Source organism: Aotus nancymaae, unplaced genomic scaffold (genome assembly GCF_030222135.1).
Source record: "Aotus nancymaae isolate 86718 unplaced genomic scaffold, 86718_ANA_hifiasm-v0.15.2.pri h1tg000011l, whole genome shotgun sequence".
In the NCBI taxonomy this organism is placed as follows: domain Eukaryota; kingdom Metazoa; phylum Chordata; class Mammalia; order Primates; family Aotidae; genus Aotus; species Aotus nancymaae.
The window spans coordinates 29,716,818-29,740,400 of record NW_026988422.1 but is presented as its reverse complement, the minus strand read 5'-3'; the positions used below and the strand labels follow the sequence as shown (position 1 = coordinate 29,740,400).

The window sequence follows — 23,583 nt, the reverse complement described above, 5'->3', positions numbered from 1 at the left end:
GGAACAGCAAGATAACGGCTTAATTACCTTCACCATCTTAAAAATAATGATTTGATTTCCTATCATCCTTTGAAAAGGTAACCAGTTAGTTACACATTATGAACTCATGGATTTAAACATACTTAGCATTTATTAAATTGACCTTATTAAATGCTCAAATTGTCCCACATTTGGCCATGGAAGCTAGACCAAAAGGAGCTGACTCCTTTTGACATGATACGTACTGCTTGCTTCCTGGCTCTCTGGTATAAGTTGTTCCATGCTCATCTTGTTCAGTTCCTTCCCCAAACCTAGAATCAGCCATTTCTCTAAGAATCTCTGGCTTCTTTCAGTGGGAAACGGTATTTTAAGACCACAATCTGGATGCTAGGAGTGTTCATTGATATTGGATTGGTCATTGTTTCTAGATCTTTTTGGTGGATACAGACAGAAGATAAAACCTCAAGAGCTCATACTGATATGTTCATTCAAAATCAGGGCTAAAGGGTTTTTTTGGTGTTTTTGTTTTTTGAGATACAGTTTTGCTTTGTTGCCCAGGCTGTAATGGAGTAGCATGATCACAGCTCACTGCAGCCTCAAATTCCTGGACTCAAATGATCCTCTTGCCTCAGCCCCCCGAGTAGCTACAGGTGCAAGCCACCATGCCTGGCTAATTTTTTTTTTTTTTTTTGGTAGAGATAGGGGTCTCACTATGTTGCCCAGGCTGGTCTTGAACTCCTGGTTTCAAGCAATCCATCTGCCTCAGCCTCCCAAAGTGTTGGGTTTACAGGTGTGAGCCACCATCTGGGCCACCAAAGGGTATTTACTTGTATTACATCTGTAGCTCCTACCCTACATGCAGAAAAATCCGGTTCTTATGGACACATGACATGAGAGTATTAGAATATCCCACAATTACTTAGTTGCTTTCTAGTCAACACATTTTAAGTCCCTAGGTAGATTAGCACACTCTCCACTTCCATCAACACAGAGAATGCTACAAGGCAATGTTTAAACACATGTATGAGCATCAGCCACTTCCAAAAATGGAACTGTCCCAAGAGCTCTGTGTGGTCACCAGGCTGGGGGCTGCAGTAGAGTAGAGGAGCACAGCGTTAGTAAGAGAATGAAAACGCTCCTTTCCTTCTCTCCTCACCAGCCCGGCCTGCCCTCTAGTGGAGATGCTAAAGAGCACAGGAAACAGGCCAAGGCGTCTGGCAGGAAGTCAACTAGCTGACATTTACTTAGCAATTATCAGAAATGGTCTTAAATGGGTGCTGAAGGTAGAAAACCTCTCTGTGGCTTTAAGTGACTTTAAGCACTGCTGGAGAGAGTAGAGGTTACCCAAATGAAATGTGTTTCACAAACTGCAACCAAGCAACGTACCAAATTTCAAAATCAAGAGAGGAAAGGCAAAACTAAGTGTATCAAAATGACTTCACTATAATTATTTTTAAAGATATGCCATTTTATTTCTTTCAATAGACATATAGTATACCCTAAGATATAAATGCTCTTATACATTTTGAAAAACATTACAGTTCATAGTGAGATAAGTTCATAGGCTTAAAAATCTTTTTCATGTAAAAAAAATTAATCAATAGATTCAGTGATTAATCTTTTATCTTTCCCATTTGATGCAATGTGAAGGAGGACTCATTTTGGTCATAAAACCTCAGATTTTTTAACATTTACCATGACTTTTAAATGTTTTATTTAATAATGTACAAGTTCTATGTTACAAAAGCTTGAATTAAAAGATTTTATTCAGGTTTAAACTAACTTGTAAGAAGGAGAAAAAGAGAATCAAAAAATGAATTGTTAAAGAGACATGCTTAACAGAAGTTTTTTGTTTTTCTGGAACTCAGGTGCTGTAATTGTATTAATCAGAATCCTTTGTACAAGCTACACCTTTGTCACTGGTTCATGCACACCTTCTTCACTTTGTTTAATGGTGTAATGAGGTAGGTATTATTATACTTTTTTTTCCCCCTTTGAGACAGGGTCTCATTCTCACCCAGACTGGATGAATTACAGTGGCTGATCATGTCTCACTGCAGCCTCGACCAGACTCAGGTGATCCTTCCACCTCAGCATCCCGCGTAGCTGGGACTACAGGTACAGCTAATTTTTTTTTTTTTTTTTTTGTAGTTTTTGTAGAGATGGGGTTTCATTCATCATGTTGCCCAGGCTGGTCTCAAACTCCTGGGGTCAAGCAATCTGCCCACCTAGCCTCCCAAAGTACTAGGATTATAGGTGTGAGCTACCATGCCTATTATACTTTTTAATAAAAAACTGAAACCACATTGTTGTTGCATTTATCACGTCCCAAGAAATGACTATCATTTTTTAGAAAACTTAACAATGTAGTTTGCACAGTTTCCCATGGTATAAAAATAAAAGGCTACAACAAACCTATAACAGGAATAGGTACTTAAAAAAAAAAAATTGAAGACCAGGCGCAGTCGCTCACACCTGTAATCTCAGCACTTTGGGAGGTTAAGGTGGGCGGATCACCTGATGTCGGGAGTTTGAGACCAGCGTGAGCAACATGGAGAAACCTCATCTCTACTAAAAAGACAAAACTAGCTGGGCGTGGTGGCGCATGCCTGTAATCCCAGCCACTCAGGAGGCTAAGGCAGGAGAATCACTTGAACCCAGGAGGCAGAGGTTGCAGTGAGCCGAGATTGTGCCATTGCACTCCAGCCTGGGCAACAAGAGTGAAACTCTATCATCTCAAAAAAGAAAAAAAAAAGACTATAACACCATTTTAATAGCTACCTGGTATTTCTATGTCTGTACTATATGGACCATAATTTCTTAACCAATCCCGTATTGTAAGATATTTAGATCTTTGTTTCCAGTGTTCCACTTTTATCAACAATTGGTATGTAGAACATACATCTTTTTTTGTCCTAAATTGTTTATCAGGTATGAATTTAACAAACTTTACTTATTAGTGGTAATGGTGGAGGTGGAGAGTATTGCGCTTTCTCCAAGCTGCCAGGTGAGAACCAATAGTGTGGTGGAACTTATGGCCCTTTCCAAGGCCACAGCTCTTTCAGCCTGCAGATGTCAGCCCACACATCTCCCTGTACTTGTGGACTGGTTTGGTGATCCATTGGGTGTCAGGATTTCTTCTGATAGCTTTTGGAATGGATCAATGAGAATAACGTCAAAAAATTTGTATGTGAAATCTTCACCAACCCAGTGAGAATCCAGGACTCTTAGAGCCCCACAGTGGCGTCCAGCTCGCTCCTCTGCAACGAACTGAAGGCTTCGAACAAATTTTAACTGGTTAACAACACGATGGACAGGCTTGCTGTAAGTTGCACCCTTAGGAACTGGGCATTTTTGGCCACCACAGTCAACACGAATCTTATATATAACGTAACCTTGCCTGGCCTTGTAGCCCAGTTGGTGCGCTTTATCAGGCCAGGTGAGACAGGGAGCCCTGTAGAGAGCAGAGAGCTGGCAGTACGGTACTGCCAGCAGCAGACCCTCAGAAGAAAGTGCATGACATCAGACTGCAATTCTTTCTCCATAGCCCCTGGATGTACTTGTGTGCACCCATCCTGGCTTACCTGATGGCTGCATAGAGAAAGGAGAACATCAATCTTTATGCGGGTCCAGGCTAGATTTCTGGAGGCAGTATTACTGGGTCAAAGTGCAAGGCTGTGAGGAAGGAAGTTTGGTAGAGACAGCTTCCCTCTGATAAGAAATTCTCCTGGGAAGGTGCAGACGTAAAAATAAACCAGGTATTTATGGGCATATTTGCTTGGCAGGAGTATCAAAAAATGAGGTTACTAAAAATAGACAACCAGGTTTGGAAGTCTGTATTTGAAACAATGAACAATAGTGAACTATTTGTTGGTTCCTTTTCTCTTTTTAGAGACAAGTTTAGCTCTGTGCCTAGGCTGGAGTGCAGTGGAGCAATCATGGCTCACTGCAGCCTCTACCTCCTGGGCTCAAGATTCCCTCCTTCAGCCTTCCTAAGTAAGTTGGGACCACAGGCACACGCCACGATGGCCGGCTTTTTTTTTTTTTTTTTTTAGCCTGAATCTCGCTCTGTCGCCTAGGCTGGAGTACAGTGGCAAAATCTTGGCTCACAGGAACCTCCGACTCCCGGGTTCAAGCAATTCTCCTGCCTCCGCCTCCCAAGTAGCTGGGATTACAGGCGCGTGCCACCACACCCAGCTAATTTTTTGTATTTTTAGTAGAGACAGGGTTTCACTGTGTTAGCGAGGATGGTCTCAATCTCCTGACCTCCTAATCCACCCACCTCGACTTCCGAAAGTGCTGGGATTACAGGCATGAACCACCTCGCTCAGCCTATTTTTTTTTCTTTTTTGTAGACTGGGTCTCACTATGTTGCCCAAGCTGGCCTTGAACTCCTAGCCTCAAATGATCCTGCTCCTAGGCCTCCCATAGTGCTGGAATTACAGTTGAGAGCCACCGCGCCCAGCTCACTTGTGGGTTCTTAGGCACTAAATGCTGTTAGAGGAGAATTTTTCAGCAGATCAACTAGTGGAAGAGGCATGAAGTAATAAAATTTGATTTTGGATGGTTACTGAGAAAATAACCTCAATCAGCTAAAGAATCTATAAGATTTGAAGGCCTTAATTTAAAAGACAAAGAATTGAGAAAGGTTTTTTGTTGTTGTTGTTGTTGTTTGAGACAGAGTTTCACTCTTGTAGAGCCGGCTGGAGTGCAGTCGCGTGATCTTGGCTCACCTCCGCCTGCTGGGTTAGATTCTTCTGCCTCAGCCTCCTGAGTAAGTGGGATTACAAGAGTGCGCCATCACTCCCGGTAATTTTTTTTTTTTTTTTTAAGTAGAGACGGGGTTTCACCGTGTTGGCCAGGCTGGTCTGGTCTCGAACCCCTGACCTCAGGTGATCCACTCGCCTCAGCCTCCCAAAATGCTGGGATTACGGGCGTGAGAGTCACCACGCCTGGCCAATTTTTTTTAAAGATAATTCCGTCACATTCTGAGAGTAAAGATTCCGATTTTCCAGGCTGGATAACCCAGAAACCACGGTATCCTAAAGTCTCAATAAACCTTGAGCCAAGCCCAAGATGAAAATGCCCGGCACTTGCTTTAAAATTATTAAGAATTTCAAGACCGTTAACAGTAGAACATTAAACCAAGCATTATGGATGCAGAGTCCATCAAAGCTAGTCCTGGTGACAGGCTCAGGTCTCGGGGTCTGGAGACCAGGAGACGTCACTCGAAAGCTGGCCAAACCCTCGCCCTCACTGAGAGAGGCCCCAGAAGGGCCCAAGAAGGCAAAGAGCCCATCGATGCCCTCAGGAGCGGGCGAAGGGAAGCTCGCAGCTTTCTCAAGGGAGTGCAGGCTGCGGGGACTGAAGTTCAGGTCGGACCCTGAGCCTCTGAGCCCGGGACAGCAAGGTCCTTCAACCCACACGCCTCCCCACCCAGCCTGGCCGAGGATCAGAGACGTGGCAAGTCCCGGCCTTGGACTCTGGCTTGTTACTCAACAACCGGCTGGCGCCGGCAGGAGGCGGCGCACGCGCCCTGGACCCGCGGCAGGGGGCGGAGAGACACCGCCAGGACAGAGGGTCTAGGGAAGGTCTGCAAATCGAGGAGGGCCAAGAAAGCGTCTAAGGGGAGTGCCGGAACCGGAAAAGCTCTGAGAAAACAACGCTTGTATTAGGGAGCGTCTGCAAAGACCGCAGCGGAAAGCCAGGGATTGTCTAAAAAGTTGCCAGAGCGGTTAAAGGGAGGTCTAAAGGGGGCAGTCCCAAGAACAAGGCTTCCAAAAGCTAAGCCCGGAAGGCAGGTGTGGAAGCCTACTGGGATGCCGGGCACCCCTCAGGGCAGGACCGACTGGAGCTGCAGCTGACGACAGGCGAACGGCTCCAGCTGGACGGAGGAAACAGTGGGGACAAAGTGGGGGGGGGCCTTGGGCACTGTCTGAAAAGTGCGATGCCAAATGATCTTTAGGGACAGACAGTAAATTGTATACCTTGCTAAAATACCTCTCGGTAGTGAACCACCAATTTTTTTTTTTTTTAAGCCCTGCCTTTCAGCCATTACGTCTAGTTCGGCTGTCTCTCATCCAAGAAGCTGCCAGTTCCCACTTACTCCTCCCCAACAAGGGCGAAAGGGCCGCCTCCGGTGCGCACTTTCTCCTCCCCTCAGGCCCCTGGCGCATTCTCCCGCCTATCTATCAATCACCGCGCTCTGCTGTTCAGTTGGCTGGCCAAGGGGGCGGGACCGTCGTGTGACGTTTGCAGCCCGCCGGCCAGGAAGCCGCGAGATGTGTGACGAGGTAGGCGCGTGACGGAGGAGCGGTTGGCCAACGCAGCGGCGGCAGTCGGTGTAAACAAGGCCTCGCGCCGCTGCGGGTCCTGCGACCGGTCCTGGCCGGTGGGTGATCTCCCTGGGGGCGGTAACTGCCGGCTTCAGTGGGAGGTGCTTCTCGGCTTCCTCCCCTTTTTGGCGTACACACCCCCGGCGCACCACGTGGGCGTGAGGCAAGGAAGAGGTGGGGGTAGGCCAAATTTTATTTTCATTGGCTATCACTGCTGCCGGCTTTCGTAAGGGAGCGCTCTGATTGGTCGGTAGGAGGGGGCGTCGAGGGTCTTTGAGCCTTAAGGCTTCTAATTGGTTAGATGAGATAAGCTAGTGATGCTCTTTCTTCCTCGAGGGGCTTCGATTGGTCTGTCAGAGAGGTTACCTGGGAATCCAACACCGCCCAACAACCCTCCCGCTCCCCAGTCCTGGGACTTTAATAGGTGAGTTTGGTATAGAAAACTGAGAAATCTTTCTAAAATTGGTGAGGTAGGGTAGCTCCCTACGCTTCACTCTCGCTTTCTTTGCTTCACAGGATTGGGGAAGGTTTGTGTTCCCGACGCCTTGGTAGTTGGCATAGGCTAAAGAAAAGGGATCTCAGCCCCGAGGAAGGGTCACCCTCCTAGAGATAGCTACCCCATCTCAGGAGACCCTGGTATTTCTAGAGCACGCTTTGCTTTCACCAAACCCAAGGAGGTGACAGGAGGAGCCCCCGCACAGGACCTAAGAATGCTGTGACCAGAAGATGGGATCACGGAACAGCAGCAGTGCGGGATCCGGGTCCGGAGACCCCTCCGAGGGTTTGTCCCGAAGAGGGGCTGGCCTGCGTCGGAGTGAGGAAGAGGAAGAAGAGGATGAAGATGTGGATCTGGCCCAGGTACTGGCCTATCTCCTCCGCAGGTAACTTACCCTCTGGTGTGACCCCACCAGGTGCTACCACGGTCCCTTGATCCCAACTCCAGGCAGGAAAATTACAGAGGTTGCCCAGAACAGCCGTTCTGTTTGAGCAGAACAGCCTTTCCCTGTTGGGCACCCATGGCACGCAGCTCCATACCCAGTAAGAGTGGTTCTTACCTAGGGAGGGTCACCAAGAGGACCTGCTCATGTGTTTGAGGGACTATTCAAGGGAGCCTCTCTCTCTGTGACTAAACAAATATAATTTATTTTCCAAGTAAGTTTAAAACAAAATGGGGCCTGGTGGGAAAGGAGTGATGTGAGAGGTGAAGAGATGGGAAGGGAGTGTTGAACTTTTAGTAAGGCATTGACACGTTTTCAGTAGACATAGATAGGATCTCACTGTGTTTCCCCAGTCTGGAGAGCAGGCTATTCACAGGTGTGATCACAGTGCACACCACATCCTGGACTCAAGCATTCCTTGCCTCCCAGGTAGCTAAGACTACAGTTGCACACGCGACTGCACCCAGCTTAGAATATTGTGTTCTGTGGTGGACTTCTCAGGCAGAGGCTCAGAAGGAAATACTGTGAGAATGTTTCGCTCATTGGGAGGTCGACTTAGTAGGTCACATCCGCAGCGTATTGGTTGTGCTCTTGCTCTAAGGAAATGCTGTTAGAATGTTTAACTCGCTGGGAGGTCAACTTAGTAGGTCATGTCCACAGCATGTTGGTCTTGCTCTTGCTCTAAGAGTAAGACTTACTTTCCTATTGTGTTTTATAGGAAACTGAAAATAACAGCCAAGGTCTAGTCAGCCTGAAACCTCAAAATGAGTACCAAGTAGTCTAAGAGCTAGATAGCCATTGATCTGAATTTGTTGGTTTGGGGGAAGAAGTCCCCTCCTTTATACTGGGGGTCTCTCCACAGAGGCCAAGTGAGGTTGGTGCAGGGAGGAGGTGCAGCAAATTTACAATTCATTCAGGCCCTCTTGGACTCAGAGGAAGAGAATGACAGAGCTTGGGATGGTCGTCTTGGGGACCGATACAACCCACCTGGTAAGAGGAAAAGGCCCTAATGTTGGAAGACTTTTACTAGAAAACTTTTTAGTGATATTTTGAATAATACATTACATTAAAAGAAGGTGCAATAATTTAGGGAATAAGGGAGTCCTTATAACCCCAGTATATTCAGCCACAGGGGTGGGCTTAGGTACGGTTCTGCTAACTGTCCTCTGAGGCTGAAAGACCTAGGATGAAACTTCTTGGTACTCACAGTGGATGCCACCCCTGACACCCGGGAGCTGGAATGCAATGAGATCAAGACACAAGTGGAATTGGCCACAGGGCAGCTGGGGCTTAGGCGGGCAGCCCAGGAACACAGCTTCCCTCGAATGTTGCACCAGGTAGGCCTCTCCACCTCCCAGCCTGGCAGCAGGACTGCCAAAGCAGCCAGAAGCTCTGCCAGTCCCAGAGAAAAAGAAAGTAAACTTTTCAAGGAAGTCTCAAGGGCTAATGCTGGAGAGTTAACCAGCCTCCATCAGAGTTCTGTGGGACAGACTATGGTGTGTCGTGTCTATTTCTATAACAAGAGCAATATCTTTGGAGGAGGGGGTTTGATATGGCTGAAGTGGCCCTCTGTTTCCGCTAGCAATATTCCCCAATCCCTTCCATTTAGAGAGAACGGGGCCTCTGCCACCGGGGAAGCTTCTCCCTTGGAGAACAGTCTCGAGTGATATCTCAGTGAGTATGGGGCTTGGTGAAGAGACTCTAAGGGCCAGATAAGTCTTATCTCCTAAAGTTTGAAGGGGTTGGTGTTAAAGGAGCCTTGGAGATATTAAAGGTTAGGTCAAATGGGGTTGAAACTTTGAGAGTAAACAAACTGGAAAAGTATAGAAATTTAAAGGATGGTGGAATGGTTGAAAGACAGGGGATTGCACTCACAACCAAAAGAGAATGACTTTGTACTGATATTCTAGCTCTGTAAGGATTCTGCTAATTGGGATACTCCTTATCCTGAGCACCCCTTATCCTCACTTTCTCTCTCCTTCCCTAGCTTCTTGCCCAATGATCTGGGCTTCACTGATAGCTACTCTCAGAAGGCTTTCTGTGGCATCTACAGCAAAGATGGTCAAATATTCATGTCTGCTTGCCAAGGTACCAGACCCTGGTCCTGTCAACTGTCTTTTCCTGGAATATGGAACATTCCCTCTTACTGAGGCTAGAAAGCCACAGACAGGGAGCTCAGACCTGGCTTAGGGATGCTTACCCAGAGCATGTTTCCCATGATAAAGCGAAGATTCCACAGGTACACTGAGTGGCAGACCTCTAATCTAGGAAAGTTACAAGGAAAGTGTTCCATAATTCTGCCTGATCTCTACTTATACAGACCAGACAATCCGACTGTATGACTGCCGGTATGGCCGTTTCCATAAATTCAAGAGCATCAAGGCCCGCGATGTAGGCTGGAGCATCTTGGATGTGGCCTTTACCCCTGATGGGAACCACTTCCTCTACTCCAGCTGGTCTGATTACAGTGAGTATGCACCAGGCCTCCACTGTCTCTCCACCCTGGGACCTGAGGTTTCCATGTGCTCATCCCCTCTGAGCCAGGATTCCTCACTTTGTCCAGGGAAGATCACTCCCAAAGTGCTCCAACATCCTTGTCCTTTGTTTGATCTCTTCCCTAGCTTCACGTCCACTCTCCTTCCCCCATGCCTGAAAGAGTCTTGTTTTTCTTGCTCTCTTAGTTCATATCTGCAATATCTATGGTGAGGGAGATACACACACTGCGCTGGATCTCAGGTACTGTCTTCCCTTTCTGGTCAGACTCATCGGAAACTTCTCAAGGGAAGCTCTTCAGGAGCAAACCTCTGAGTTGGAAGTTCTGCTTAGGGGGAAATGTATACTAGTGGGTCTGTGTGGATTTCTGGGAGGGAAGCAGCATCCTGTCAGCCAGAGGATTGGGTAAATGGATGGTTGCAGGATTATTTCTGGGTTCTCACTGAGGATCTGCATTGTGGTGCCTGTTAACCAGACTTCTTTTTTCACCTGGGGATATGCCTTACAACTATCGTCAGATTCTATGTAGATTAGCAAAAGCTGAAGGGAAGTCCACTTAACCCAGTTCCTTCTTGCTTTCAGGCCAGATGAGCGTCGCTTTGCTGTCTTCTCCATTGCTGTCTCCTCAGATGGACGAGAAGTACTAGGAGGGTGAGTGCTTGTGGGATATGTTTCCCTCAATTAACAAGATGGGGGTTCCCCCAGAGATGAGCTCTGCTGTACACAGATGGCACTGGCAGCTACAGAGAAGAAACAGATCTTCTCCAAGGTTAGGATTTACAAGTTGGTTCACCTCTTGCTCTCCATTTTCCCAGCATGAGAGCCTCCTTGAAAACACAGCTAACCCTTCCCCCATGACCCAGAGCAGGATTTCTCAGTGGGACTCTCTAGAGCACATACCACATTGATCCTCACGATCATGGCTCCAGGACCCTCCTTTATTGCTTCCCTTTCAGGGCCAATGACGGCTGCCTGTACGTCTTTGACCGAGAGCAGAACCGGCGCACCCTTCAGGTATGGCTCCTGAGACAGAGCCTCTGCCTCCTGATCTTTGGCTTATTATAAGACCTAGAAAGCGATCTTATATTCTGGCCTCCTTTTCACCTAGATTGAGTCCCATGAGGATGATGTGAATGCAGTGGCCTTTGCTGATATAAGCTCACAAATCCTGTTCTCTGGGGGTGATGATGCCATCTGCAAAGTGTGGGATCGACGCACCATGCGAGAGGATGACCCCAAGCCTGTAGGTGCACTCGCTGGACACCAGGATGGCATCACCTTCATTGACAGCAAGGTGGGCCAGGAAATAGGACTGCACAGTCAGGCTACTAAAGTTCTGGTTGCTCAGGAGAGCATGAAAATGGACTGGTGTGGGAATTTGACAATTCCTTATTAGCCAAGGTTTATAAGGGTTGGAGTTTAGGGAAGGGGCTCAATCTAGGGAACATGAATTCCATCTGTACTCACCAGTCCTCAAGGAGTAGGGCAGGGCTTTCTGTACAAGAAAAATGGAAGACCAGCCAGGTAGGTGGCTCACACTGGTAATCCTATAACTTTGGGAGGCCAAGGTAGGAAGATCGCTTGAGCTCAAGAGTTTGAGAACAGCCTGGGAAACTAGTGAGCCTTTGTCCCTATTTTTTTTTTAATTAAATATTTTTAAAAAAGGAAAATGGAAGACAGTCTGATCCAGGATAGAATAGGAAAGCCAGCCAGTAACCTGGGCACGGAAAGGAAAACCCAGTCAGGTGGTAGGATCTGAGGCAGAACAATGAAAATGAGTTCACCTAGATAAAGAAAGAGGCAAGCAAAGCCAGAGGCTGGAGTTCTGCTCAACTAGAGGATAGGAACTAGACTGACAGGCGCTGACATTTATAAGCTCTGATGCTTCACTATCCACATTTGGATTCATAGGGTGATGCCCGGTATCTCATCTCCAACTCCAAAGACCAGACCATCAAGCTCTGGGATATCCGACGCTTTTCCACACGGGAAGGCATGGAAGCCTCACGCCAGGCTGCCACACAGCAAAACTGGGACTATCGCTGGCAGCAAGTGCCCAAAAAAGGTGAGACTGGAAGTACAGGCACAGTGGATTTGTCTGTAGCCTAGGAACCCTGGAGCCCTCCCCGTCAGCCCTCTTTGTCAGGCATTAATGCTTTATTTGCTAAATCATGGATGGGATGGCCAGAGGTTCCTAGGATTGGGGCCTGGGTGGGGGTCACTCAGAATCAACTAATACAAAAGTATTTGAGTATGATTAGCGAGCAGGGCCATATTGGAGACTGTCCACTGACGATTAGGTGGAGAAAGAGCCACCACTTGAGCTGGGCGTGGTGGCTCACGCCTGTAATCCAAGCACTTTGGAGGCCAAGGCGGGCGGATCACCTAAAGTCAGGAGTTCAAGACCAGCCTGACCAACATGGTGAAACTCCGTCTTTTAAAAAAAAAAAAAGCCACCACTTGAATGTTAGAAAGACAATTGTCTCTGGGCATACATGCTTGTTCAGGACTGGTGGTACAAAACAATCCCAAAGCAGATTCCCTAACCTAGGGCTTACCCTGCATCCCTACCCAGCCTGGCGGAAGCTGAAGCTCCCGGGAGACAGCTCCTTGATGACCTACCGGGGCCACGGAGTGCTGCACACCCTCATCCGCTGCCGGTTCTCCCCAACGCATAGCACCGGCCAGCAGTTCATCTACAGTGGCTGCTCCACCGGCAAAGTGGTTGGTAAGGATTGTGTCAGAACAGGGGGCCTCAGGAAGGGCAGGAATGACTCTTTCCCATTCTACCTCCAGTGACCACCTTAAAAAGCCCAGTGACAGCTACAGGTAAAATCTAATTTAGCTTGGAGGCTTAAACAGAGAAATAGAAAACATTCTATTCTTCAGCATTTTAAATTAAGAAAGGAACATAGAACTCTAGTCAGTAAATATAATAGACTGCCAAAAATATAGTTGGTTCCGTTTTTCAGCCAGTCAAGGAAAGAGGTTGCAGATGAAAGGTAGGAGGGAACAGAGATAAAATGATACAGGAAGATGGTAGCAAGTAGTAAAGGACATGCAGTCACTGAAGCAGAAAGAAAGAAGAACCTGGGCGTGGTGGCTCACACCTGTAATCCCAGCACTTCGGGAGGCTGATGTGGGCAGATTGCTTGAGCTCAAGAGTTTTAGACCAGCCAGGGCAACATGGAAAAAACCTCGTCTCTACAAAAAATACAAAAAATGGCTGGATGTGGTGGCTCAGGCCTGTAGTCCCAGCTATGGGAGGCTAGGGTGGGAGAATCACCTGAGCCCGGGAAATCGAGACTGCGGTGAGCCATGATTGTGCCACCACACTTCAGCCTGGGTGACAGAGTGAGAAACTGTCTCAAAAAAAAAAAAAGGAGGGCTGGTGCCGTGGCTCACACCTGTAATCCCAGCACTTCAGGAGGCCAAGGTGGGCAGATCACCTAATGTTAGGGGTTTGAGACCAGCCTGGCCAACATGGTGAAATCCCATCTCTACTAAAAATACAAAAATTAGCCAGGCATGGTGGCAGGTGCCTGTAATCCCAGCTACTTGGAAGACTGAGGCAGGAGAATCACTTGAACCCGGGAGGCAGAGGTTGCAGTGAGCTAAGATCGTGCCACTGCACTCCAACCTGGCAATGAGAGTGAGACTGTGTCTCAAAAAAAAAGAAGAAAAGAAAAGAAGCACAAGCACAGCTACAGATATAAGGAGCCTAAGGCAGGGCAATGCTGTCCCTAGGGAGACACTCACAGACCCATGACAAAAGAAAGATGTACTCTGTCCAGACAAGGTGCACACACCCCAGACAGCTCAGTTTTCACTTTGTGGTGACTTCCATATTTTACTAAAAGCTTTAAAGCCACTGCATTTTCTTAACTGTAGCCCCTATAAAATTTAGCTAAGGGCCAGAAATACCCACACCACTAAACCATACTCTCAACCCAAGGTAGGGAAAGGAACAGGGATAGAAGCAGAAATAACACAGTCTTCTGGTATGGGCTCTGCTCCCATGGGAACATGGGAAGTTGCCTGAGAGGCAGGTCAGCGGTGCTACTCACAGGGAGGTGAGGAATAGTTTAGAGTCTTATGGTGGTCCCTTTCCACTCTTGCCTGTCCTGGACAGTGTACGACCTTCTCAGTGGCCACATTGTGAAGAAGCTGACCAACCACAAGGCCTGTGTGCGTGATGTCAGTTGGCACCCCTTTGAAGAGAAGATTGTCAGCAGTTCGGTGAGGTTGCAAGGGTTGAGGGGGTTGGCACATGTCTGGGGCTTGGACTTGGTTGAGGGGCAGCACATCCTGACTACTTGCCACCCTCTGCTCTGCAGTGGGACGGGAACCTGCGTCTGTGGCAGTACCGCCAGGCTGAGTACTTCCGGGATGACATGCCAGAGTCCGAGGAATGTGCCAGCGCCCCTGCCCCAGTGCCCCACTCCTCTACAGCCTTTTCCTCACCCCAGTAGACCCGACCTCCACCCCCATATAGGGTGAACCTCTTGATAAGCTCTCTGCCTCTTCCTCCCTTTCTCCCTTGTGGGGAATGTTTGGAGGAATTACTGGCATTGGATGGTGAGAAACAGAAGCCCAGGCTCTGAGACTCAGCTGAGCCCTGGAAGATCCTCCCCACAGGGCAGAGTGGTCTCACATGTTCACACCCAGTCAGATTGGGTCCCTATCTCTGGCCAGAGTTTGGCAGGAGTGCCATTATCTGGGGTGTGGTCTCTGCCAGCAAGAGAAGTGTCCTGGGTGTTTTTAATCATGTTCGAATATTAGGGGTTGGCTCCAAGAGTAGACGCCTGAGGCCACATCTGAACAGACCTGTCAGCCAGGCCTGTTGCCTGAATCACGTTGAGGATTCAAGTGGCCAATCACAGGGCAGGTGTCCTGGCCTTTCTTCCTGAGGTCTCTAGGGGAGGGGCATGGGTAAGGGTGTTTCCTCCGTACCTTCCTGTGGTGGGGATTGTGACTGCTTTCGTGTCTGGGTCTTTGGGGTAGCACAGGCTGTGGTATGAGAGGTGGGAGTCTCCAAAAGGCTCCTTGTGGCCCCTCATAGGGCAGGCCCTGCCCTCTGAGAAGGTCCCATCATGCTGGAGGCACGCAGCTTTAAGGAAGTAGGTTGAAGTAGGACTCCTTTGTCCTCTCACTGGCTTTGGCTCCCTCAATAAACTCTGTGTGGGAACCTGGCTCAGTGTCTGTCTCTCCTCTCACACTCTCTCCTTTTCCAATTTGAGGTCTTTCATCCTCTCACTTCAGGAAAACACAATTTCAACAGAGCCTTTTTTTTTTTTTTTTTTGGGTCGGGGAACGGAGTCTTGCTTTCTTGCCAGGCTGGAGTACAGTGGCACAATCTCAGCTCACTGCAACCTCCGTCTCCCGGGTTCAAGCGATCCCCCTGCCTCGGCCTCCTGAGTAGCTGGGACTACAGGCATGGGCCACCACGCCTGGCTAATTTTTTTTTGTATCAAGAGATAGGGATTCACCATGGCCAGGATGGTCTCCATCTCCTGACCTCGTGATCCCCCCACCTCGGCCTCCCAAAGTGCTGGGATTACAGGCGTGAGTCACCGCGCCCAGCCTCAACAGAGTCTTTTTTTTTTTTTTTTTTTTTTTTTTGAGACGGAGTTTCGCTCGTTACCCAGGCTGGAGTGCAATGGCGCGATCTCGGCTCACCGCAACCTCCGCCTCCTGGGTTCAGGCAATTCTCCTGCCTCAGCCTCCTGAGTAGCTGGGATTACAGGCACGCGCCACTATGCCCAGCTAATTTTTTGTGTTAGTAGAGACGGGGTTTCACCATGTTGACCAGGATGGTCTCGATCTCTTGACCTCGTGATCCACCCGCCTCGGCCTCCCAAAGTGCTGGGATTACAGGCTTGAGCCACCGCGCCCGGCCCCTCAACAGAGTCTTTAGCTGCAATCCTGTGTTGGAGAAAATACCCTTCTGATGCCCCATGATAAAGGGAAATACCAAAACCATTTGTTCACTGAACCTTGCAGCAGGTGCTCTCTCACCAACTTCAGAAGCTTCCCTGCAAGTAGATAGCAAGAGAGCACACTTTCCATTACAGCCTTGTAATACCCAGGAGGCGGAGGTTGCGGGGAGCCTAGATTGCACCACTGCACTCCAGCCTGGGTGACAGAGTGAGACTCCCTCTCAAAAAAAAAAAAAATGCTGCTGTCAGACTCCTGGGCTCAAGTGATCCTCCACTTCAGCCTCCCAAATGCTGGGATTATAGGCATGAGCCACTGTGCCTGGCCATGAATGGTTTTTTTTAATTTTTTTGAGACGGAGTCTTGCTCTGTCACCAGGCTGGAGTGCAGTGGTGCAATCTCTGCCTCCTGGGTTCAAGTGGTTCTTCCGCCTCAGCCTCCCGAGTAGCTGGGACCACAGGCGCATGCCATCACGCCCAGCTAGCCATGAATGTTCTTAATGGCATCTAGAATGGTGAATCCTTTCCAGAAGGTTTTCAATTGACTTTGTAGCTATCAGAGGAATCACTGTGGTAGCTATAGTCTTATGAAATGGATTTTTTTTTCCTTTTTTTTTTGAGACAAGGTCTTGCTCTGTCACTCAGGCTGGAGTGCAGTGATGCAATCTTGGCTCACTGCAACCTCTGCCTCGCCCTGGACTCAAGCGATCCTCCCGCCTCAGCCTCCCAAGTAGCTGGGACCACCAGCACATACCAGCACACTCGGCTTGTTTTTGTTAATTTTTTTGTAGAGAAGGGGTTCGAAATATATTTTTTAGACAATAAGACTTGCAAGTCACAATTATTCCTTAATCCATTGGCTGCAGAATGGATGTTGTGTTAGCAGGCATGAAAACATTAATCTCCCTTTGTATCTCCAGAGTTTGTAGGTGACCAGATGCATTGTCAATGAGCAGTAATATTTTGAAAGGAAGCTTTATTTCTGAGGAGTGGATCTTAACAGTGAGCTTGAAATATTTTGTAACCCATGCTGCAAACATATGTGCCATCATGTAGGTTTTTTTGTTTTATTTATAGAGCACAGCAGAATACATTTAGCATAATTCCTAAGGCCCTAGGATTTTCAGAATGGTAATCGAGCATTGGTTTCAACTTAAAATCACCAGGTGCATTATCTCCTAACAAGAGTTAGTCTGTCATTTGAAGCTCTGTAGCCTTGACTTCTGTCTAGCTGTGAAACTCCTATATGGCATCTTCCAATAGAAAGCTGTTTCGTTTGCTTTGAAAATCTATTATTTAGTGTAACCACCTTTATCAGTGATCTTAGCTAGATCCTGTGGATAACTTGCTGCAGCTTCTACATCAGCACTTGCTGCTTCACCTTGCATTTTTATGTTATGGAAATGGCTTCTTTCTTTGAGCATTATGAACCAACCTCTGCTAGCTTCCTCACCACTCTCAGTCTTTACAGAATTGAAGAGAATAGGCTGGGCTCAGTAGCTCACACCTGTGATCCCAGCACTTTGGGAGGCCAAGATGGAAGGATCACTTGAGGCCAAGAGTTCGAGACCAGTTTGGGCAACATGGTGAGTGGAGGCATGCACATGTAGTCCCAGCTACTTAGGAGGCAGAGCAGGAGGATTGCTTGAGTTCAGGAGTTGGAGGCTGCAATCAGACATGATCATGCCACCACACTCCAGGTTGGGCAACCAAGCAAGACCCTGTCTCTTTTTTTGTTTTTTTTAGAGATGGGGTTTCTCCATGTTGGCCAAGCTGGTCTCGAACTCCAGACCTCAGGTGATCTGCCCACCTCAGCCTCCCAAAGTGCTGGGATTATACGCGTGAGCCACCGCGCCTGGCCCAACCCTGTCTCTTTAAAAAAAAAAAAAGAAGAAGAGAGGGCCTGGTTCTGGATTAGACTTTGGTTTAAGGGAATGTTGTGTGGCTGCTTTGATCTTCTATCCAGACCACTGAAACTTTCTCCAGATCAACAATAAAGCTGTTTCACTTTTGTGTCATTCATGTGTTCACTGAAGTAGTAACTTAATTTCCTTCAAGAACTTTTCCTGGACAGGTGCAGCGGCTCACTTCTGTAATCCCAGCACTTGAGGCAAAGGCAGGAGGATCACTTGAGCCCAGGAGTTTAAGACCAGCCTGGGCAACATAGTGAAAAATTAGCTGAACTTGGTAGCATGTACCTATGGTCCGAGCTCCGTGAGAGGAGGATCGCTTGAAATGACCGGGGAGGTCAAGGCTGCAGTGAGCTGTGATCACGCCACTGGATTAGGCTTTGGTTTAAGAGAATGTTATGGCTGCTTTAATCTACCCAGACCACTAAACTTTCTCATGTCGGTAATGAGACTGTTTCACTTTTGTGACAGAAAGTGACCCTGTTTCAAAAAACCCCCCAAAGTATTCATGTACTAATAATACATTTTAGACTACTAACAGTTACAATGAAAATAGAATCCATAGGGGAAAAAATTACTGTTAGGGCTTTATGGTCACAGGAAAATTTTATTTTTATTTTGTTATTTTTATTTTTTGATACAGTCTTGCTCTGCCACCCAGGCTGGAGTGCAGTGGTGTGATAACTGCTCACTGCAACCTCAAATTCCTAGCCTCAGGCGATCTTCCCATCTCAGCCTCCTGAGTAGCTGGGTGGGCGCCACCATGCTTGACTAATTTGTGTTTATTTTTGTATGGACAGGGTTTCACCATGTTGTTCAGGCTGGTTTCAAACTCCTGGGCTCAAGCGATCCTCCTGCCACAGTCTCCCAAAGGACCAGAATTGCAGGTGTGATCCACCACACCCGGCCCAGAAATTTTAAAAAGTTAAATTTTTTAAGTTATATACTTTTTTTTTTTTGGCAGAGAAATGTGATAAATGCTCAATAAAAGACTTTCAGGCATAAAAACATATTAGGATAAATTTTATGGGGGAGTAGCATGGAAATATAATTTCTTTTTTTTTTTTTTTTGAGATGGAGTTTCACTCTTGTTGCCCAGGCTGGAGTGCAATGGCATGATATCAACTCTCCACAACCTCCGCCTCCTGGGTTCAAGCAATTCTCCTGCCTCAGCTTCCCGAGTAGCTGGGATTACAGGCATGTGCTACCATGCCCAGCTGATTTTGTATTTTTAGTAGAGACAGGGTTTCTCCATGTTGGTCAGGTTGGTCTCGAACTCCTGACCTTAGGTGATCTGCCTGCCTAGGCCTCCCAAAGTGCTGGGATTATAGGCATGAGCCACCTTGTCTGGCTGAAATATAATTTTTAATGTAAAATCTTGTCACATGTGTTTTAGTGGATAATGGTGAAGTATCTAAGCACTGTAGTATTTAAATTTCATTGGATACATTTGAAAGAGTGATATAATGGTTTTACTTTGAAATGTCAGTATATAATACACTAGAACTACTTAAAACCACTATGAAACCAGGCATGGTGACTCGTGCCTATAATCCCACCACTTTGGGAGGCCAAGGCAGGAAAATCACCTGAGGCCAGGAGTTCAAGACCACCCTGGTCAACTTAATGAGACTTTGTCTCTACAAAAAAAAAAAAATTATTTATTTATTTTGAAACAAGGTCTCTCTCTGTTGCTTAGGCTTGGAGCACAGTGGTGCAATCACGGCTCACGGCAGCGTCAACCTCCTGGGCCCAAGTAATCCTCCCATTTCAGCCTCCCAAGTAGCTGGGATCACAGGCACATGCCACTATGCCTACATAATTTTTTTTTTTTTTTTTTGAGACGGAGTTTCGCTCTTGTTACCCAGGCTGGAGTGCAATGGCGCTATCGCGGCTCACTGCAACCTCCGCCTCCTGGGTTCAGGCAATTCTCCTGCCTCAGCCTCCTGAGTAGCTGGGATTACAGGCACGCGCCACCATGCCCAGCTAATTTTTTGTATTTTTAGTAGAGACGGGGTTTCACCATGTTGACCAGGATGGTCTTGATCTCTTGACCTCGTGATCCACCCGCCTCGGCCTCCCAAAGTGCTGGGATTACAGGCTTGAGCCACCGCGCCCGGCCTACATAATTTTTTTTATTTTTGTAGAGACGAGGTCTCACTATGTGAGACCAGCTCAGGCTGGTCCCCAACTCCTGTGGCTCCTCAGGCTGGTCCCAAAGTGCTGGGATTACAGGCATGAGCTACCGCACCTGGCCAGAAAATTGAAAATAAACTAACCAGGCATGCTGGTGCATTGCTGTAGTCCCAACTACTCACTCAGGAGGCTAAAGCAGATGATCACTTGACCCCAGGAGTTGGAGGCTGCATTGAGCCATGATAGCACACTGCATTCCAGCCTGGTCAACAGAGTGAGACCCTGTCTCAAAAAAATAAATAATAAAAACGTAATAAATAAAAATGGGGGGAATTTTTTTTTCTTAAGACAAAGTCTTGCTCTGTCACCAGGCTTGAGTGGTGTGATCTCAGCTCACTGCAACCTCCACCTCCCAGGTTCAAGCGATTCTCCTGCCTCACCCTCCCAAGTAGCTGGGACTACAGGTACACGCCACCACACCCAGCTAATTTTTGTATTTTTAGTAGAGACGGGGTTTCACCATGTTGGCCAGGATATCTCCATCTCTTGACCTCAGGTGATCTCCCCACCTCGGCCTCCTAAAGTGCTGAGATTACAGGCGTGAGCCACCGTGCCCAGCCAGAAAAATTTTTTTAATTAAAAAAATTAAAAAGCTACAATGAAACATTTTATGCCAAATAAAAAAATGTGTAGAGAGTGTGTAGGTCTTCAAACTTTTTTTTTTTTAAGAGAGAGTCTCACTCTGTCGCCCAGGCTGGAGTGCTGTGGCATGCTCTTGGCTCACTACAACCTCTGCCTCCCGGGTTCAAGGGATTCTCCTGCCTCAGCCTCCCAAGTAGCTAGGATTACAGGCAGCCGCTACCACACCAGCTAATTTTTCTGTATTTTTAGTAGAGATAGGGTTTCACCATGTTGGCCAGGCTGGTCTCGAACTCCTGACCTCAGGCCATCTGCCTGATTCACCCTCCCAAAGTGCTGGATTTACAGGCATGAGCCACCACACCCAGCCTAGTTCAAAATTATTTTATAGGGTTCATTACAGGCCACTGTTACTAGGTATGGGCTTTAGGATCTAGAAGGAATCTGATTGATTATCCAATCTGTCTTGATCAATTTATAGAGGAAATTGATTTACTGAGGACCAAAGAGGGTTCATTGATTTTCCTGAAGTCACACAGTTGGGCCCAGAATATGGGTGTCCTTGCTTGCTCATTCCTTTCACTAATTCCTTTGCACTCTGAAATCCTACCAGTTATGAGGAAGAAAGAAAAAGTGATCTTGAAACAGTTACTGACTAACAGGCTCTCTCCGCGGGTAGGTGGCTCTCTTCTGCCCTGCTGCTGCAGCCTCAGCAATCAGACTGGGAGGGCAGGCTTGTATGGAGAGCCCAGAGGCCCAGGGTAGTTGATTGGAGGATGGAAAGTTTCAATTGACTCCTGTCTGGTGATTGCCCTTTTAGGGTCTCTTCCACCCCGTCACTAGGAGCAAACTAATCTTTAGGGATCTGAGGGTCAACACGATCAACAGATGAAACCACTAGTTTACACAGCAGCACTGGGCCAAACTAGCCTCTTAGAGCACCTCAATCCAGATAGGAACTAGGGCAGAGCCAAGCTGCTGAGGTCACCGATCACTGAAGTGGAGACCCCTGCTGATCTGCCTCTGAAGACCTAAGATGGTCACAGCGCTGTGCACAGCCACCTTGCTGCATACTGCAGTGGTAGGCTCTTGTGCTCAGACCCCAGGAAAAGTGCTAGATCACACTGATGAGAAGACTGACAGCTTTTTTTTTTTTAAATGACTTTCAAGGTTTGGTTAATTTTATCTTCATGACCTCTGATTTCCCTTTGGAGCAAATGGTAAAGTAGGAGTAGGCAGAGAGGGACAGACCCCAGCAGCCTATGGACAAGGACAGCCCTGAACAGCTGGCCCTGAGACATGAACTGGAACATGGTTGGAGCCTGGGACACAGGACTAACAGAAAGGACACAGACTGCTGTCAGGACACATACTACCACACACCCAAGGCCAGGACCCTGCTGACGTGGCAGACCTCCATCCTGGCCCCTTACTGCCCCCCGCCCCACTCCCCCGCCTGCCAACTGCCAACAAGGCTCTGCCTTGTGTCTGCCACACCTGTCACTGCCTGTCCTTGTCCAGGGGGGCCCCATCAGCCCCTCCTCAGCTGCCCAGCAGAGCAAGCAGTTATTGGGGAGGGGAGGGAACATGGAGCGGGGGGCGGTGGTGGGGGCAGGGCTGGGGGCTGGGGCCCGAATCCGGGCACTCCTGGGCTGCCTGGTCAAGGTGCTGCTCTGGGTGGCCTCTGTCTTGCTGTACTTTGGAAGCGAACAGGCCGCCCGCCTTCTGGGCAGCCCCTGCTTACGGCGCCTCTACCATGCCTGGCTAGCAGCAGTGGTCATCTTTGGGCCCCTTCTGCAGTTCCATGTCAACCCTCGGACTATCTTCGCCAGCCACGGCAACTTCTTCAACATGTGAGTCCACTCAAGGCTGTGGGAGCTGGGTCCCTGCACTCTGGGATCCTAGCTCCCTTCTCCAGGCTTCTGTCCTCCTGCCAGTCTGAACACTAAAAATAGGCTAGGAGGTTGAGGAGAAGGTCGGGTGAGGGGGAAGGGAACAGAGCGGTGGGGTACAGGGGAAGTCAGGAACAGGACTGAAGAGGAAATGTGGATCCTGGCATGCTGAATGGTCCTCCCAGGAAATGGCAAAGTTTAAATCACTGGGGGCTGTAAAGGGTACGGCAAGGAGAGAACGGGTGATGATGTGTAGGGTTGGGGAGAGTGTAGTGAGGGGAACACAGACCAAGGTGGGAGATGGAGCTTGAGATCTCAGTATCTCCCCTCTTTTCTACCCACAGAAAATTTGTGAATTCAGCCTGGGGCTGGACATGCACCTTCCTGGGTGGCTTTGTGTTGCTGGTGGTGTTCCTGGCTACACGGCGCGTGGCAGTAACTGCCAGACACCTGAGCCGACTGGTGGTGGGGGCAGCTGTGTGGCGGGGAGCCGGCCGGGCCTTCCTGCTCATTGAGGACCTGACTGGCTCCTGCTTTGAGCCGCTGCCCCAGGGTCTGCTGCTCCACGAGCTTCCTGACCGCCGCAGCTGCCTGGCAGCCGGCCATCAGTGGCGGGGCTACACGGTCTCCTCACACACCTTCCTGCTCACCTTCTGCTGCCTGCTTATGGCAGAGGAAGCGGCCGTGTTTGCCAAGTACCTGGCCCATGGGCTGCCTGCAGGCACCCCCTTGCGCCTCGTCTTCCTGCTCAACGTACTGCTGCTGGGCCTCTGGAACTTCTTGCTGGTCTGTACTGTCATCTATTTCCACCAGTACACTCACAAGGTGGTGGGCGCCGCAGTGGGCACCTTCGCTTGGTACCTCACCTATGGCAGCTGGTATCATCAACCCTGGTCTCCAGGGAGCCCGGGCCATGGGCTCTTCCCCCGTTCCCACTCCAGCCGCAAGCATAACTGAAAGGAATAAAAGCCATTGGGCCTGGCTCTGCCTCCTCTCATCATTTGGTTGGGTACTTGAAAGGGTCGGAAGAGGGTCTGGTAGTCACTAGGGTTCCTCAGCCATTCCTTACTCTCATCAACCTTAAATGTCCTTCCTTATGCTTGACCTCCATCCCTCCAGCTGTCCTTTCAGCCTCCTAGTTTTTGCAGACTTCAAGCTATCTGGGGACTGAGACATCCAGGAATGGTGCTTCTAAGCCAGGTAATGGTGCCCTTAGGTGTGGGCATGATTCTTGCTGAGCAGTTGCTCCATCTCCAGGAGCCAGGTTGGTTGTTTTTCCTGCCTTCTCCACTGAATCTCCACTCTGCTCTCTTCAGGGGCCTACA

At 48.5% G+C, this 23,583-nt stretch overlaps 2 protein-coding genes and 1 pseudogene across 5 annotated transcripts; 2 read left to right on the top strand and 1 right to left on the bottom strand.

The window, feature by feature from the left end:
* Window positions 1-2,935: 2,935 nt before the first annotated feature.
* On the bottom strand, window positions 2,936-3,553 carry LOC105729335 (large ribosomal subunit protein eL15-like; annotated as a pseudogene).
* Window positions 3,554-6,245: 2,692 nt separating this feature from the next.
* Window positions 6,246-17,699, top strand: DCAF11 (DDB1 and CUL4 associated factor 11). 4 transcript variants are annotated; one of them, XM_064374736.1, is made up of 16 exons: window positions 6,246-6,272; window positions 6,651-6,738; window positions 6,989-7,172; window positions 8,115-8,242; window positions 8,462-8,589; window positions 8,862-8,926; window positions 9,240-9,340; window positions 9,573-9,719; window positions 9,934-9,988; window positions 10,328-10,396; window positions 10,702-10,759; window positions 10,854-11,039; window positions 11,657-11,810; window positions 12,321-12,473; window positions 13,878-13,984; window positions 17,428-17,699. In XM_064374736.1, the coding sequence occupies exons 1-16, from the start codon at window positions 6,261-6,263 to the stop codon at window positions 17,524-17,526; spliced, it is 1,734 nt and encodes a 577-aa protein (XP_064230806.1). In that variant the 5' UTR covers window positions 6,246-6,260; the 3' UTR covers window positions 17,527-17,699. The 4 variants fall into 4 exon arrangements, with proteins under 4 accessions (XP_064230806.1, XP_064230805.1, XP_012322988.1 ...); XM_064374735.1 differs by lacking the exon at window positions 17,428-17,699 and adding an exon at window positions 14,083-14,937; XM_012467565.3 differs by lacking the exons at window positions 6,246-6,272; window positions 17,428-17,699 and adding exons at window positions 6,393-6,564; window positions 14,083-14,937 and having other exon boundaries at window positions 8,170-8,242.
* A 104-nt stretch (window positions 17,700-17,803) lies between these two features.
* Window positions 17,804-23,240, top strand: FITM1 (fat storage inducing transmembrane protein 1). The gene is made up of 2 exons (XM_012467598.3): window positions 17,804-22,219; window positions 22,603-23,240. The coding sequence occupies exons 1-2, from the start codon at window positions 21,954-21,956 to the stop codon at window positions 23,213-23,215; spliced, it is 879 nt and encodes a 292-aa protein (XP_012323021.3). The 5' UTR covers window positions 17,804-21,953; the 3' UTR covers window positions 23,216-23,240.
* The last annotated feature ends 343 nt before the right edge of the window (window positions 23,241-23,583 follow it).